At 43.3% G+C, this 17,279-nt stretch overlaps 1 protein-coding gene across 1 annotated transcript in view; it reads left to right on the forward strand.

Moving 5' to 3' along the window:
- CDH4 (cadherin 4) overlaps nt 1-17,279 on the forward strand; it is a gene marked incomplete at both ends in the record, with an annotated part of 463,510 nt that overhangs the window by 418,112 nt on the left and 28,119 nt on the right. Inside the window, one exon of the mRNA XM_082326152.1 lies at nt 1,777-1,914. Coding sequence (XP_082182278.1) covers nt 1,777-1,914 — 138 coding nt within the window. The remainder of the gene's footprint in view (nt 1-1,776; nt 1,915-17,279) is intronic.

Consider the following 17,279-nt stretch of genomic DNA (forward strand, 5'->3'; position numbering starts at 1 on the left):
GCCTGTTAGGGAATATGTCTGTCAGCCTCCCAAGTTGTCCATAAGAGAGAATAAGGAAGGAAAAGCCAAATACGAAATAGAAATTACGTTCACTAATAAGGACATTTCAGCCTTACAATTACCCAGTGCTTTACAAATGGAGTAATGAACGGCAGCTTTTTGCGTGAGGAGAAACAAGGGCTAACAATAGTTTCTCCCTCACGTTTCATTATACAAGGTAGCAAGAGATAATGAAAGTGCATTTCCATAATGTATTCCAGTTGCAAGATGCTGATGGATTCCTGTGTGTGATGTCTTGTCAATTTAGTAGGTTAATATCTATCAATTAAAAGTCCTGGAATCAAGATAAAGCTAAAATTCAGATCTCTGTTGTTCTAGCAACTCAGAAGAATTAAAGCATTAAAGAATTAAGCCAGTTACAGCACTTCAGAGATGTTTATGTAGGAGTGGAGAGACCTAATTGACCTAATTCTTGCCTTTTGAAATTTCGAGGGACATTTGACATTTTACACACGCTTGTAACATCGGCACATGAATGGAGCAGCCCTCAAGGGTCTAAGCTGTGTTCCGAGAGCAGGAGCAATCCGGCCTGCAGCAGGTCCCTCCTCCCAGTGAAGTCCCTCCATCTGGCTTTCCACAAAGCTTTCCCCGCGTAACACTGTGCTTCTGTTTGGTTTTCACACCCTTCAGCCTCTCCGATGTGCCGTCCGAGCCGCTTGGTCCTTGCATCCCAGCTCACAATCCGTAATTACGCCTTAAACCTTAAGGAAGAGGGCATAATGTTTAGCTTTGCCCTGAGCGACAGCGATGTTGGCTGCGTCCCTCCCTGGTTCTTGGTGCGTCACTTTGCCTGTATTTCAGGAGAGGAGCTTTGCTTTCGTACCTCCCTGTGAAGCGCTCCATGTACCCTGAGCATGGCATGTGTAGACATCAGTAGCAAATTCTGCAGATCCAAATGAAAATTCATTGTTGAGGCCAGTTTTAAAGATGAGGAGGCTTTTCTCAGTGCGGGCGGATATTCATGAGTAAAGAGACATCCCGGGGAGATGTACACGCATGCGAGATCAGACGCCCTCTCCTATTTTATTCAGGTTTATTTTCCAGTTGTGCTGACATACAGCATCTTTTAGAAGAACTATAACGTGTGATTTTTATGGCTGGCTTTGTAAGGCTTTTGCTTTGAGAGCCATGTTGTTTGGGGTGCTCAGGAATTTAAATCAGTTCTGCGGGATTTTTGTTTATTGCAGTGAATATTTTTTTTCATACTGGACTTAAATCCTCCTTATTTACCAAGATTGTGTTAAGGATTGAAACATGGAGGGTATTTTAAGTATCAAAATGCTTTGTGGTCATCAAACTGTGTGAGCAGAACAAGCTGGAGGGCCGCCAGGCAGCGTTGCTGTCAGGTTTGGAGGTATGGTGGTTTTGGTGATGTTTTCAATGAAAACACATCAGCAAAACTTTTACTGGTTTTCAGAAGACAGGAACTAATGTTGCCGAAAATGCTTAAAAATTAACAAAAATGGCTGTTTCAACCAAGGATTTTTGCCATAAGATTTTTATTTTCCCATAAAACAGGTGATATCCACCACTGTATGCAAAAATCCCTTCAAAAACATGATAGAAAATTTTATCTGTCTTTTTTACTAACATTTTGTATCCAATTAACTTCTTAGTCTGCCTTAAGATTGCACTTGTATACGGAAAACAAACCAAGGCATTTTATAGGATGCATTTTTGTTTCTCATCTTTTCTTTCTTTTTTTTTTTTTTCCAGAAAGTTCAGCAGTATATAGTCATTGTTCAAGCCACGGATATGGAAGGAAATCTTAACTATGGTCTCTCAAACACGGCAACAGCGATCATTACGGTGACAGATGTGAATGACAACCCACCCGAATTCACTACCAGCACTGTAAGTATCAATACATCAGCACAGTGATGCATGGGCACCCGACGTGTTTGTAATTCATGGATGTTTATATCCGTCGTCTCTCTTAGCTGGTTTCGCAGATAGGAGGAACTTGATAGATAACCGTGGAACAAAGACTTTCGGGGGAAAAAAGGAAAAAGGAAAAGAAGAATGATCCATGAACTAGCAAAACTATTTGGCGACCAATTTTGCTGAGGTACTAAAGGAGCTGAAATAACGTGGCAAACAGACTATGTCTGATTGCACCAAAGAGGATACAGTTGTTTCACAGCAATTGGCTGTAGACATATCAGAGTTATTATTACTTACGAGTGAAATCCTGAGCAGTAAGAGATATTTTGGGTTTAGTAGCTCAGATACAATTTCAAGGAAGCAGTAAATACTGTAAATGGTAGCAGGTATCCGGTAAAATTTGTATTTCACTGATAGCTCTAACAGATGTATTTGTGTGCGCCGGCAGTAAATGTGTAGACATACCTTAGTACATCTGGTTTTAATCAGTTAAAGATCTGTCTTAGTGCAGTATTTCTCTATTCTGTTCTCATGTGCTTCAAGTCACTATTACTGGGGAAAGAGGGGGAAAAAATAAAGAGATTGCAAATGGCAAAGTATTAGAGCTGGTTAAGGTAAAAATGAAGAGTGGGAAGGGGAAATGATGCGGTCTGGTTCTTTCCAGCCTTCGTAATCCGTAGACGTAGAGCATCCGAATGTGCGCAGTAATTTTAGAAACCACAGAGCAATACAGAGGTCTGCATGCTAATAAATGAGAAATCATTGTGTATCCACCATCTATATTCATCTGAGGGTCAACAAGGAGCGGTAAATGATGTATCTTAAACTGCTACCAAATCTTTAAAAATACAGAAAGTCAAGCTGCATTGTGCTCAAGTCACTGACCATCCTTTGAGGAATGTTTTTGTTATTTATATTGCTCTGAATTTTCATTCCATCTTAAAAGATATGCGAATATTTAGTCATGTAGTACCAAAGTTTCCCCTTAGTTATACCCTTACAAACTACAAATATGGAGCAGAACTCAAGAAAGTCAGGCAGAGCCCAGTTTATGCCACCGTGGACCCATGCCAGCTATGGAGTCTGGCTCCTTCCCTCCCATCGCCATCGGGACCAGGGCTCGTGGATGCGATGCGCTTAGCTCCCAAGCGGTGCCAGCATTTTCGGACAAAGTGACTTGGACCTAGATCCTCAGAAAAAGGAAGGCACTAAATTCCTCCTGAATCAGAGAAAAATGGGCACCCAACACGTTTTCAGATCTGGGCGTCAGTCTGCAGCCTGCGTTGCTTCTCCAGCGAGTGTAGGGTGGCTTTAGCAGCAGCGCACGTGCTTCCTATCTGTCATAGTGAATACACCGAGCTTTGTATTGTAAAGTTGTCATTAAATATCTCCTTAAGTGTGATCCATACAGTGGGGAAGAGCCATAAAAATCTGATACAAGTCTTGGGCTGCGTGGTCCTTTCTTCTGCCAGCATGGGATTGCTCTCTCTCGAAAATTTTAGAGCAGCCCATCTTACAGAGTTTTGTGTCTCTCAGGCCGTGGGACATGTCACCACAGCAGTACGTGTGCCCCAGCTTGCTAGTGTTTGGGGGGGACCTTATTCTGCCAGGTAAATACTTCTTTAACCTACATTTGAGTGAAAAAGGAATGACATCTAGTGGCCACGTCATTTAAGCACAGGTTGTTCCACATGACCCAGGTTGCCTGGTCCTTGTCTCCAAACGCAGGTTGGGAGGCGAGGTTTTGGGTAGCAGGGTGAGATGTGTCAGGGTCAGTCCCATCAGTGCCTTCTGGAGGGCAGCAGCAGCCCTCCAGACGTGGTGTATTTTAATGTCTTTCCAAAACACTTTCCAAAGCTGAATCTGATGGAAGGTGAGATAATGGAAATTTGCTTTCAGGTGAATTCTGAGTATTTAATGTCTCGGTGTGTGTTAGACCTAGAAGGAATAAAAGCCATCAAGAGAATTACCCATAGGATTGTGTTAAATGGACTAGAAAATGCTACTCTTCCTCTAAGCAGGGTTGATGTGTCCCATTATTTCTCTAATTTCAATCACTGAAGAAAGAGTTTTACAAGGGCCAAAGGGCTTTACACAGTAGCACATGGGACTTTATAAAGATTTGAAAACCAAGGGTGTTGTACAATAATATTTTCTGATTCTATGGAAACAAATATCTTTTTTGATACACTCCCGGGTATAGCCAGGATGAATTTCACATAAGTATGAAAGTATAATATGGTTTTTTTCCCTGACTGACAGAGAGAACAGCATCAGGCTGATCAGTCTCTTTAAACCTGAGTTGAATCTTCTTGCTGTCCTCAAAGAGTCTGATCTGCATTTTAACACCTCGGAAAAATAGCAAAAATCTCTTTGCAGGAAATCTAGAGCTCCTCAGAGGGTAAGAAAGCCCGTGGTCTCTTTTAAGACTGCGGACTGCTTGGAGAGATACAGTGTATTTTTATTTTAAATACTTCTGTATTTACAAAAAATCCAAAATAGGCTGAATAACTGAAATTGTGGTTTGCTCTTGGAAAGCTGCCAGAGGAATGGAACTCAAGCAACTGTACTCAGCATAGACACGTACACAGGCCCACCCTATAGCGCTCCTAAATTACCTGTCATTCAGCCAGGGTGGTTTTAGACTCAATCGTTTCTGGGTAAGAATGTAGCTCAGGAGGACGCTGCACCATGCTGGTGTCACAGCTCATGTACTCAGCAGCAGGAATTAATGTTACTGTGTAAAATTTAACAACGGGATGGGAGAGAAGAAAACAGCCACTGCGATGGTCAAGAAAGCCGGATCACGTCTGTGGCTGGGCACACCGTGCGGGGGGGTGAAGAGGCTGCGGGCAAGGCCCGCGTGAAAGTTCAGGCACAGGCGTACGAGAGCCAAAGTCACGCGTCCACGGCAGCGGGTGACCTGCCGAGGTATGGGGGTTAACGGACATCCAAGATAACAGATGGGCTGTGATCGAAGTGCAGTGCTAGATGAGAAGTAGAAAAAGAGCAATAAAATCGCACAGATCCTTAAACGGACAAGTAGAAGATACTCTGCTAAAGCTCCAGAATGATTGCTTGCTTATGTGAAAGTGGATCAGTCTGGTTTTCATGCGCTTTAGCACATCACCTGAAAGGCCGGGGGGAAGATCTCGCACAATAGCAGGGGAAGAAGCAGCCCCACCTTCTCATGCAAAGGATTCTGAGATTATATGGAGAGGAAAAATCGCAGTCTGTAGACAAAACAATTCTAAACTAAAGTCTGCTGGTAACTCTACGTCCAGTCTCCATCAGCAAGAGTCACGACCAGTCCTGATAGTCACGACCAGGACTACCCGCAGCCAACCGCGAGGCCCTGGGGCACAGCGAGGACGAGGTGACCTCCTCTAATTTTTCCAGCTCTGGTTTTTTGTGACGGTGAATGTTTTCTCAGTCTGCGCTGGTATCTGGCTGTGCTGAGAAGCATCAGAGAGCAGCTAACAGTGAGGAAATGTCTCATGAGAGACTGCCTCTCATGGGAAGGAGTGGGAAGCAATCAGATCCGCACCAGAAGAGCGGAGCATCCTGTGAAACGCCGTAAACATCATAGGCAGCTCTTCTGGGCAATTTTAATGATTTAGTGCAGGACCGTGACCCAGGGAAAGCTCTTCTGGCTAGCTATGGGACTTCAGCCCTCTCGTTGTGTTGTGTTCTTCATGTGACATTGTTGCTTGCAAAAATAAATGGAAAGAGGCAATTCTTGCCTCTGCCAAAGAGCAGAAGTACAAATTCTGGGCGAGCAGAAGTAAAGCTGCCTCCGCAGCGTGCCCGACTAGCCCATGCCTGCGAGCTCTGAGTTGGATGCCTTAGAAAAGAGTAGTTTAATCCCCTGTGCCCAAGTTTTCCATGGTCCTTAGGGCGTGATTAGCTGTGCCCATTAATTCTCATAGCATTTTTGGTGGGTTTTGCATCAGATGGTGTAAAATAGTGAAATTTTAACTGCACTGTGTTACAAAGGCTTTGTAGTAAGTTTTACTGGGAAACTGGCTCCGTAACTGTTACAAGATAAAGGTACTGGTATCAGTACAGAGTCCCTGTTACTCAACAGAGTCATGTCCTCTGACATGTCTTAATTATGTGGAAATTCCTCTGCCTCCCTTCAAATATTTATCTCTTGTGTGCAGGCGAGTTGCATTTTTCCCATATTACTATAGGTCCGTAGCTGAGCCTCTGGCCAGATGCTCACCTCAGATACAGGGGAGGTGCAATAAAATTAGTGTCGCCATTTCAGAGATGAAAAGTCAGCTGAGACAGAGCAATGCTGGATAGTCTCAGGTGAGGTTTTATGCCAGGTGGAGGCATCTTTTTGGCTCACAGAAGGAATGCCTTTAATTCCAGTGAAATCTTTAACTTCTATCAAGCAGGATGCCCTTTCCAGTCTGACCCATGATATCATTAATAGCCATCCAAGGGTTTCCACTTTATCGAAGGAAATGCATAATCAGAGGGGAGGAGAAGTTAAAGAAATCCATGTCTACACTTGACTCATACAAAGTCTATTTTTATCGTATTCAATCAGGAACAATCAGGCGCAGAGAGGAGACGCAGATGAATTTGCATGATCAGACTTCTGTGTCTTAAATGTTAATTAAAAGTTATTTTAAATTTGCCTACTGTGCAGAACTTGTTTTTATAGTAGCCCGTGTAAGGGAAATATTATTTCACAGGGCTGAAGTGCTCATGATTAGTTGAGCTTGTGGATTCTTGGGAAGACCTGCCTGGCAATCAACCTCTCCTTTAAAAAAAAAAAAAAAAAAAAAAAAAAGAAAGAAAGGAAAAAAGGAAACTGGGCTATTCAAGTTCTTTAAGCTCCTGAGCCTTAGGAGGTCTTATTTAAAGCTACTTTAAAATTTGCCCTTTGGCACTGCTTTGAGAATCTCCTCTTCCGAGGCTGAATCCAGTGGAGCGTGTTTTAAAGAGGCAGCTCTAGGACCACATCCCTTTCCCCACCGTGCTGCCTTGCTGGCTCATCTCGGCGCCGACTCCCGTTAGGAACAGCTCTAAAGGTTTAGGACCGGACTATCAGGCATGGGTGGGCAGTGGTGACTCTTGCTGGCCTGGGATGGGCAGTCTGGCCAAAGGCTGGCTGAGAACTCAAAGCAGAATAGCTGGTACAGAATAACGCTGGGCATAGAGCGATGCTCGTACTCTAGCAGAAGGGGATGTGTTGCTGGGTAAGGTTAATCTAGTTACAAAGTGGATTTGGGCAATCGGTGGAGGAGCAAGTACTTGTTGCAAGTACATCGGAAAAAGCAGTTCTTGCCAGTTTTTAACTGGGTTATTTAATCAATAGTGTCAGACCAGACTCATCTCTGGCTGCTGCGGTAATGCTGAGTTAGTAACCTGGCTCGTACTGGACTGAATCAGGCAGCAGTGAGATCTGCAGAGTGAAGAGCTCGGCGCTTCATGAGCAAAATGGCATGGAGAGAGACCCAAGTTAAAAGGACTTTTTGGTTTTGGCACTGCACTGCCAAAAATGTCTGACCTTTGTCTGTGCGGGTATTCTGGCTCCTCCGAGTACTATGGGAAATGCTAATGAGCCCACTCGGAAAAGTGCTTTGAAATTTGAAAGTGAAGCAGGCGCTCCGTGCATCACTGCCATGCTAGCGCTGTCCTTTACCATAAGTAGTTCTTCCTACTCCCGTTTTGATGTTCCCTTCCCATTTTCTCTCCCGTCTCCACCCTGATACACTAGCGCGCATCCTTTTGTGCGGCTAAACAAGCCAGGCTCCTCCAACCCCTTTTTACGTTACAGCTTTCCGTTCCCCTGGTTATCTTGCTAACCCTGCTGTGCACCAGGCTCTGCTCAGATTTCTTTCTTTTGACCAGAGTTGTGTCGAGTAATCCAGATGAGATTTTTCAGTGCCTTGAACAAGAGCACTAGTATTTCCTTGGGTCAAATTTGCCTCTTTCACGGCTGTGGCACTGTGCTCCCTTAGTTCTCCTGCTCTGAGAACTTGCTAAAATTTTGGAAAAGCAAACAAGCATAAACCAAAATTTTATTCCTTGTTCTGTGTGCATTTGTTCTCATATTACCGCTGTTTGAGGACAAGATATAGCTGTGCATCCACCAGTGCAAGAGTAACACTGTCCAGAGTTGCAGAAATAGCTAATGGGAGCTGTAGAAATGTGACTTTTTTGCAAGTGGCAAAGCTTGGGGTGAATGCTTCACCTGGTCTCCAGCCCCCCGAGTTGAATCCTGCTGAGCTCCGTTTTTAATGATGAGTTCAGAAATAGCAAAGTAGCAAAGAAAACCCTCAGCTTTTCCTTCAGGCTGAAAGACTGACTTCCAAATGACTGCGATGCGACGATGTAAATAGGTCTCGTTTGGAGAAATGGTCTTGAATGGTGGTAGGAAACCGAAATTGGAAACGAAGTCAGCCTGCCAGCGGTTTGGGGTTTCCTAAGCACATTTATAGCCAGATGTATCCGGAAGCATTCAGTACATGTGAGCATCAGGAGAAATCCCTTTTACATGCATGCTCGTGTTTTACAAATTAATCTTACGCTGTGAAGGGAGAACCCAGCAGGAACGGGATTTCAGTGGGATTTCCCACAGACAGAAAAATGGACCAGGGTGCCTACCAAGGGCTGTCCTGAAAGGAGGTCTTACCACAGCTGATCCAGGGAAGAGCAGTGGAAGTGGGTGGCTAACTATCTCCCAGTTCCTGGGCACGTGTCCAGATCTGGAAAACATCAAGGGCTTAAATCTTGAGCACAGCGTACCTAATTTCCCAGCGTATAGACTAAAGCTGCTTATGTAGTTGGCCATTCAGATCTCACAGTCCCCATCATTACACCTGTGCCATTCAGAAAGTCTACAATGACATTTGAATATAGATTAGCCTGGATGCTACAGTATTTTAAAATCATCAAAATTATGCCTGTGGCATAATTTAGAGGCAGTTGTCACAAGAGGCAGAAATCAAGGTGAACAGCGCAGGTCAGAGCTGGCAAGGGGAAAGCCCTAATACCATGGTGAGAAAATTTACAGGACTGCGTTGTTTTACAGGTGAAAACAAACCCAGGAGTTCTGTACAGTCCTGCAGACAGGATTTATCGTTAAAAATCAATTGTGCTTTCATGGAAAATCCCAGGTGACTTGTGTTCGCCTGCAATTTTCCAATCAAAATGAAGCTCAGCCGAACTGTGCGGTAAAGCTTGGGCTCTTATAGAGCTGTCATCGTCGAACTGAAATAAATTATTGTATTCAAGTGAATCAAATATGCCGGGTAGCATTTGGGTACCTGAGCATCTCCCTAATTTTGTGTGTGTTTCAATTAAATATATAGTTGGTGAAGTCTAAAAACTACAAATCAGTTTAGTTTTCCTAAATAAGAATTCAGTGTTTATAAATTGAAATGGGCTTTCTGCCTCTCATTCCGTTGCAGGTCCTGATGAAAACCGTTGTCGTGAGCAATGAATTAGACTAAGGATGTTAGGTCAGGGGGTAGCGGTAACAAACGGAGAGAGAACAAGCAGAAACAGTATTTTTTTCTTCCCATCCTGCCTCAGCCGTGCCGGGACTCGCCACACTAACGCCAGGGCCTTTGCTGCAGCAGACACGCAGGTTAGCTGTGCTTAGGAAAGTATTTATGTCTTCATAGAAATTATTTACATCTTGACCTGCCTTTTAAATCAAACTCACCTTTGGATGTGGATCCCGGCCTAAAGGCAAAGCCTGTCCAACAGAGCTTAGGAGATGTGGTGCCTCCACAGGTTTGACTCTGGTAAGGAGTGGTGAGAGCCCCAGCTCGGGGCGCGGATTTTCTGTGAGCAGTACGGCTCTGCCCGGGCGCAGCATCTCGAAGTGCCTGGAGGCCCTGTCAATGCAATGCAATGGAAAACAAGACACGCTTCATACTCTCTTGTGGATACTCAACTTTTGCTCTTTATTTTATCACCTCTTTCATCTAAAATGAAAGATATGTCTCAGTTTATGAGAAAACAATAATTCCCCATGTCTTAATGAAAAAAGCATCAGCCCCTTCTGTGATTTCTGTTAAGTCTTTACACCAGCGTAGCATATGACGGAAAGGATGAAATACCTTCGAGACTACTTAGTGTAGTCTGCAAGATGGATAGATAGATACAAAGATGTATATGTAGAAATACACAAATATAGATACGCACATAGCTAGATTGAAAGCATAGATAGATACTGATATAAGGCAAGCAGTCATCAATGATCTCTAAGTCTCTACTCCCAAATAAATTGTGGTTTATGTGAATTATTCCAATACATTGTGTGGGTATATACGCTTTGATAGAACAAAACGTGGTCTCCTTGATAAAATTCTCTTACTAATAGACCCCATTAATCAAAACCTAAATTTACAGTGGCTTTTGTTTTGTTTATTTCCTTTCAGTACATTCATTTTCAAATTATCACCAAATTAATCATGTACAGTGCTTTAAACCGTTTGGTGAAACAGTTCTGGTTCCTCTCCATTACACTGAGCATTCGTTATTAAGGCGCAGTTCAAGGCTCTGTTTAGCCTGATTCCGTCCTGAACCTAAGCGGAATCAGCTAGATTCTTCCTTGTAAATGGGTCACTCACACAGAAAAAAGCATCAAATGTAATCTTGAGATTGGGGAAAAAAAAAAAAAGAGAGAAAAAGAAAAAAGAAGATAATTTTATTTCTCTTCATTGATACCTGCCTGGTGGTTAAAAGAAGGATTAAAATGAGGTCATTAAACTTTCCTTGGAGACAAAACCCAGACCTCAGTGGTAATATGATTAATCAAATATAAAAGTGAAGCTACCCTGAATGAATAACTCATTTTTATAAAATATCTAATTACTGAAATGTCGTCTGCTGCAGAAAAAGAAGGGGGAGAAATTAATTGCAATAACAATTCAAGAAGATAAAGTTTTTCTGAATTAGGTCTACACAAGAAGCTAAATTGAGTTGATTAAGTAATTTTGGCTTCAGGAACACCCTTGATGGAAGTTAGTAGTAATGAATTTTTCAGACCTCGGAATTTAAAATTTCCAAAGACCAGTGATGTAAAAAATGGGAATAATAGTTTCATTACAGATTTCAATTTTCTGTCACCAAAAAAAAAAGGGGGGAATATAAAAAAATACTCTATTGGTCTCTCTCAAATTAGACACATGTACTGCTTGGTGTAAAATCAAGAATAATATAACGTCCTCTCTCGATGCCAGAGAGTGCAATCTCGGCCAATTAGAGCTACAGCGCTGCACGGGAGGTAGAGCCCACGGCGCTGCTCACGCCCTGCTTCTCACCACGTAAGTGGTTGAAATCCAGGAGTTACAGCACAGCCTCTCTGCCTGTGTGCCTCATGCACAGATGCCCACCTGTAAGGTACAGCACGATGCTCTCCTTTCTTTACAGCGCTTGTGGGTAGCCGTCGTTAATGGGGTTGAGCGGCACATGCATATCCATCATCATCATCGTGGTCATATGTAATAATTTGGTTTGACATTTGATTTTCTAGCCTGCTGTTTTGCTGGTTTATGCAGTCAGGTTAATATTATCAAAACACAGATGATAATCTGTACACTGGCAAGACCACCCCCAACCTATGCGGTATGACAGCGCCTATCAGCCATCACTTGCCGTAACCCATTTGTCATGAGCTGTTTCTTTTGCAACATCTGGCAATGTTGTTATCTCCTGGTGCGATGTCTCATTTAGCAGGGACTTCTCCTTCCCTGTTGAACGTGTATGGGATCTGGAGGGAGAAGCTGTAGACCACCTCCCCGCACCATGCCGTCCATAGTGGCGTGGAGGAATTGTCCAGTGAGAAGGAGATGCTAGAACACGTGTGAGCTACGTGTGTGCAACGAGGTGTGACACAGACAGGTGTCGCTGACAGAACCTCCACAGTTAAAGGAAACATCTACGGACAAATACCCTTCTACTGCGTAATGTGCTGTGATGGAAATCCCCCTGGTCTCCACCACCTGATACGTGTGTGTGGATTAGGCGCCATTCCCATGATCTCTGGTGTGTCAGCCAAGCTAAAATTTCAAGGAGAAATCAGACCATAATGCTCCCTTATCTCACATATCTACCCACACCAGCATTTCTTTTCTAAAATTTATCTGTCTGTAGCATTTCTCTCAAATTTGAATGATTTTTCCCACATTATGTGCCTCTTTCTCCTTTTGGATACATATGAAATATCCTAGTTCTCCTCCTAAGCCCAGACCTGGCCTTGGAGGGCACAATTCACTTGCCTGAATGTAGAGACCCAGCACCACCCAGGGGGTCCCTGGTTAGGCAGGATGCCCGCGCAGCCCTGGCAGGTCCCTCTCCACGTCTGCCAGATGTCCCAGGCAAATACCCATTTGTAGTGGATTATTTCATTATCTTAAAAGTACACAGCATCTCAGGCGCTGATGCGAGGCTGGGAAATTTAAATACATTTTGTAACTTCATTATTGCAAGGCACTGAAATAAATCCCCTTCTGAAGTTGGCTAACTTCCTTGGGTCGGCAGATTTTTAATTCTTCAATATTCTGTTGCCTTAAAAACAGTTGCTTCCGAGGGATGTCATTTTAAGAGGATATATATCTGGAATTTCATTAAGCACATTTCACTTACAAAATCTTTAGTGACATACTGGGGGAAAATAAAGGAGATTTAGCAAAGGATTTGGTAGCGCTGTGAGTTTTCTCTTATCAGATGTTTCTAACTGCCCAGGATGTCTTCACGCTTCCCGATTGTGGAAGAAAGGATCAGAACACAGAGAACAGCCAGAGTTAAAATCAGAGAGATGGTTAAAAGATTTCACATAGGTTTTTTGAGCGTGGTAGAGTTTTTCAAGCTGTTCAGCTTAGTGCAATAACGTGTTTTAATTGCCAGAAAATAACAGAGAGAAAATAAACACAGAAAAGAAAAACATTTTCCTTCCTAAATTTACAAGTATATAGTGGCTCCCTCTTTGACCGAATATCCTCCCATTTCTCACTGCATTTCTCTTCTCTGCTACATGCACTTTGACTTCTCTGTTGTAAACAAAATTTCCGCTAGAAGCCTCTTTCTCACGGCAAGTCTGATGAATTACACAGCATTTAATTTAGTCTTCATTCCATGCTCTGAATTACTGTAAGCAGGCGGGCATGCATTTTTCTGCAATGCCAGATTTTGATCTAGTTGAAGACGTCCCTGCTCATTGCAGGGCGTCGGACTAGCTGACCTTTAAGGGTCCCTTCCAACCCAAACCATGCTGTGATTTTATGATTTTAGGGGCTGCATCGGAAGGTGAGCTCGGAAGGGCAGCTTTCCTCTGCTTGCTTCGGGGCAGTGCTGCAGCTGAACCGTCTGGGTTTGTCTGCAAACTGGAGGGGCTCTTCAGCAACCCCTGCAATGCGGAGACGCGTCCCCCGCTGCTGATTCCCTTCCCGTAGAAACCACAGCACAGGGGAGCAGGTGGGGGGCACACAAATCTCCCTGTGAGTGGAAGCTCTCACCCACCGACAGGCGTTCCCGTTACATTTTACTCAGCGGTAAGGAGATAAAAGAACTGGCCATTGTGGCACCAGCTCAGAAAATCACATCTTTAAACCACAGTAGCAGCACGTTTACAATAAAACACATGTTCCAGTGCCTTTCTCCTACAAGGATGCTCTGTCCAGTCAGGAACCCTGTTTATGACCAGACCTTGTGGGTTTTCCAGCACCCGATTGTGGTGTTCAAACCTAGTCATAAAAGAAAAAATAAATCCCCCTGTGTGCTAATTCTGAGACTAATCTGGAAACAACAGAGATTTCAATTGCAGTGCAGAGGAGGTTTGAGCTGGAGTCAGCATGCAGACTGGCTGAGCTGTGCTACACAAGAAACTTGTTAAAAATCTCAATACCAGGATTATAGTGTACATAAAAAAATCAGTTTCAGTACTCTTAAAATTCTCCCTTTCCCAAATATCCGTCTTCAGATCCCAAAGGCACATGAGCAGCTTTTATATGCCCTAAAATCTGAAAAAAATTAAATTAAAAACTCATTATGAGAAATGGGCAGTTAATAAGAAAATCCTAAACCAGACTTATCAGCTTAAGGCCCTTCTTTATGAAACTTTATTACAGGTGCCTGAATTGAAATATCCTCTTCTATACATATCTCACCAAGAAATAGAGTCAGACCTGTGGAGTAGGTTTTGCTCACTTAGGAGCTGAACTCCGTCACATAATTTTTGTTAGTCTGGTTTACATGTAAATCAGGAAAAATATGTTTTCAAAGTTTTGTTCAAAACAGCGCAGTTATTTGCTACTTTGCACTTTGCAGAAAGAGGAAGAACTTTGAGGACTGACGTTCCAAGAAATGAATTAATTTCACCCTCTTTTAAGGAAGGCGGTTATTTTAGAGAGTAAGGGCGAGCGACACAGTCTGCACGTTGGAAAGCTCCTCCTGCCGTGCTGGCTGAGACGCGGGACACCAGCACTGCTTTGGCAATTCAGGAAGGTCAACGTATGGAACCGCTGTTGGCCTTCAAGACTGCGGAGCTTTACAACCAGTTGTTCTTCTGGCCTGTTTTTCCCCAGCGGTACAAACCTGTTCAGGTTCCTGAGCTGAAGCCAACGCGGTGCAGAGCCTGGGAAGAGCCGTGCTGGTGACCCAGCTCATCCCCAGCGCATGGTTCCCTGCCAGCCGTCCCGTCTGGGAGCTTCTCCATCTCGGTAGCTCAGCGGGGATCACAGGGCTACATGGCAATGCACTGGGGAGGTCGATAGACTAATCCAGGCTGACCTAGTGGATTTATCACATAACACACGAATTAATGATGTTCTCAGGATCCTGCCCCAACGCAGGCAGCGGAGGGCAGGACACGGCTCCAGCGCTGGTTCTACAACTGCCTTGGGAGACGTGGGCCAGTCACTTAGCCTTCTGCAGCTGAAGGGAAGCACAGGGCTGTCAGCCGTTGTAAAACAATGATGTATCTGTGCAAGAATGTTTTATTATATAAATGTATGTATATAAATTCTTTTTTTTTTAAGAATGAGGCTTTGTAGGCAGTTCCAGCTGTTTTAAAATCTATGCCTCTATTTAAAAGATAGCATTCTAATTACACCTGACAATCAAATAGTCTGCAGAAAGGTATCAGCTACCTTTTCCTGCTGTTCGTTCTGTAGGCAAGAAACAAAGGTATGTTAGACAAGAGAGCAAATGAAATGTTCAAAGGATTCTTCTCTCAAACTGGAAAATAAAAGGCTGTGCTATCAGATCAGAATTTTAACATACACTGTTTCCACTGGCTCCCGAGATAAAATCTTTCATTGTTGAGTATAACCATTGTTAAAGGTCACTGTTGCAAAGGCTACATCATTTAGATGAGATGAGATCCCATTTTGGATAAATTCACAATTTTTCTTCCTAACAAGGAGATAGTATCAGGATTTGAATGTACAAGAGTGCCGGGTTACAGATTAAAGGCTTTTGTGTTCTAGAAACCACACTATGCCAGATTTCATGAGTTTCAGTGAGACATGCAAGTCCCCAAAGTCAAGTAGGTTGATTAAAGTGGTTCTTTATAGCCTTTGAAATCCAGATAAAGTACAGCTTTCCTACACGGGGTTAATGTAGAATTTTTTTTCCTTGACAAGGCTATATGCCTTTCCAAGGACATAATTTTAATCTCTTTTTAAACCTTTCATATGAACGTTGTAGAAAGCTCCTTTGTGTTGTAATACATTTTTATAAAATATCTAAATTTCTATGCAAACTTTGAACCTCATTTCATAAGATATATTTATCTGGAAATGGTTATCTTGCAGCAGAATAGTGTCTTGTGTCATCATTTCTGTGGCATCTTTTCATACTGTCACAAGAATGTAACATCTGATAATGAAAAAAAATTAGTGCTCATTGTCAGACATGCAAACTTCTTTTTTTTTTTTTTAATATCCTTTTACTATTACGTGCTCTTGTCTCTGAACTCCTGGCAAGTACTCTAAGAGTCTTTGAACCAAGGTGAAACCTGCACATTCCTTCCTCACGCCAGAGAGTCTGAAATGAGAGGGTTTTCTTTTGCTGCTTCTGAAAGAAAGGGTATTGCTTTCTTCTCCTGTGTTCTGCTTTGTCTTCGTATTCAAAGAGTAAATCTTGTAATTTAATCCAAAACTAGTCATTACTTGAGATTTTGAAAAAATAACACCAGTAAAGACAAAGTATAAAGCCAGTGGCTGCCGTCAGCTGCGCGAACACGATGGATGTTGTCTGCACCCCATCATAAGATCAGCTTTAGAAGTGCAGAAGTTTAGGGCTTGCTGTTGTTTTTCAAACTCATCTGGCAGACGTGAAACCAGCACTGAACATCGCTCATCGTTCCTTGTAGAATCTCCCAATAAACAAGTGCGTGGTCTGGCTCCACCACACCGTGCGTAGAGCTGTGAGAGCTCCTTTGCAGGCAGGTGAGGCATTTTAGAATAGAGTAGAGTAGAGTAGAGTAGAGTAGAGTAGAGTAGAGTAGAATAGAATAGAATAGAATAGAATAGAATAGAATAGAATAGAATAGAATAATTTCAGTTGGAAGGGAGCTACAATGATCATCTTGTCCAACTACTTGACCAATTCAGAGCTGACCAAGTTAAAGCATGTTAAGGGCATTGTCCAAATGCATCTTAAACACTGACAGGCTTGGGGCATCGACCACATCTCTAGGAAGCCTCTTCCAGAAGCCTCTTCCAGTGTTTGACCACCCTCTCGGTAATGAAATGCTTCCTAATGTCCAGTCTAAACCTGCCCTGGCACAGCTTTGAACCATTCCCACGCATCCTGTCACTGGATACCAGGGAGAAGAGATAGCACAAACCACTGAAGATAAAGGCAGAACTTCCAAAGCATCCTTTAAAAGTTGGTGAGCTAATTGTCATGCACTTCCCTCCGCTCGGCTGGGCAAGGCTGACTCCTGCCCGACCGCGATGAGCCGGTGCCTGCAGCCTGAGCAGTTAATTTCTGAATGAGCACCGTGACAGCTGGGCCTCGTACCAGCGGAGCAAAACTGCGAGCTGGCAAGAGTGCGTTGGGCTTTATAGATAACGTTCTGGGAAGCATTTGCCACATGGCCTATAACTAGTCTAAAGTATGATGTGCATACATGGATTGACTGTGGAGTAGATCCAAGTGAATGCAAAGTTGAAGCAGGGACACTGCAGTGCAAGGGATCTTGTGGGCATGAGCCTGAAAAACCGACAGCAAAGAGGCTTGTGTAGGGGTTGCTGTCCGGTGTAATGCAGAGCACAAGTGCCGTGGGCTGCCTCAGAAAAACGTGACGACGTCGGTACTCAGAGGGCGATCATCATTCGAGACCACACCAGAGTGAGTAG

Source organism: Platalea leucorodia (genome assembly GCF_965183815.1).
Source record: "Platalea leucorodia genome assembly, chromosome: 13".
NCBI classification, from domain to species: Eukaryota; Metazoa; Chordata; class Aves; order Pelecaniformes; family Threskiornithidae; genus Platalea; species Platalea leucorodia.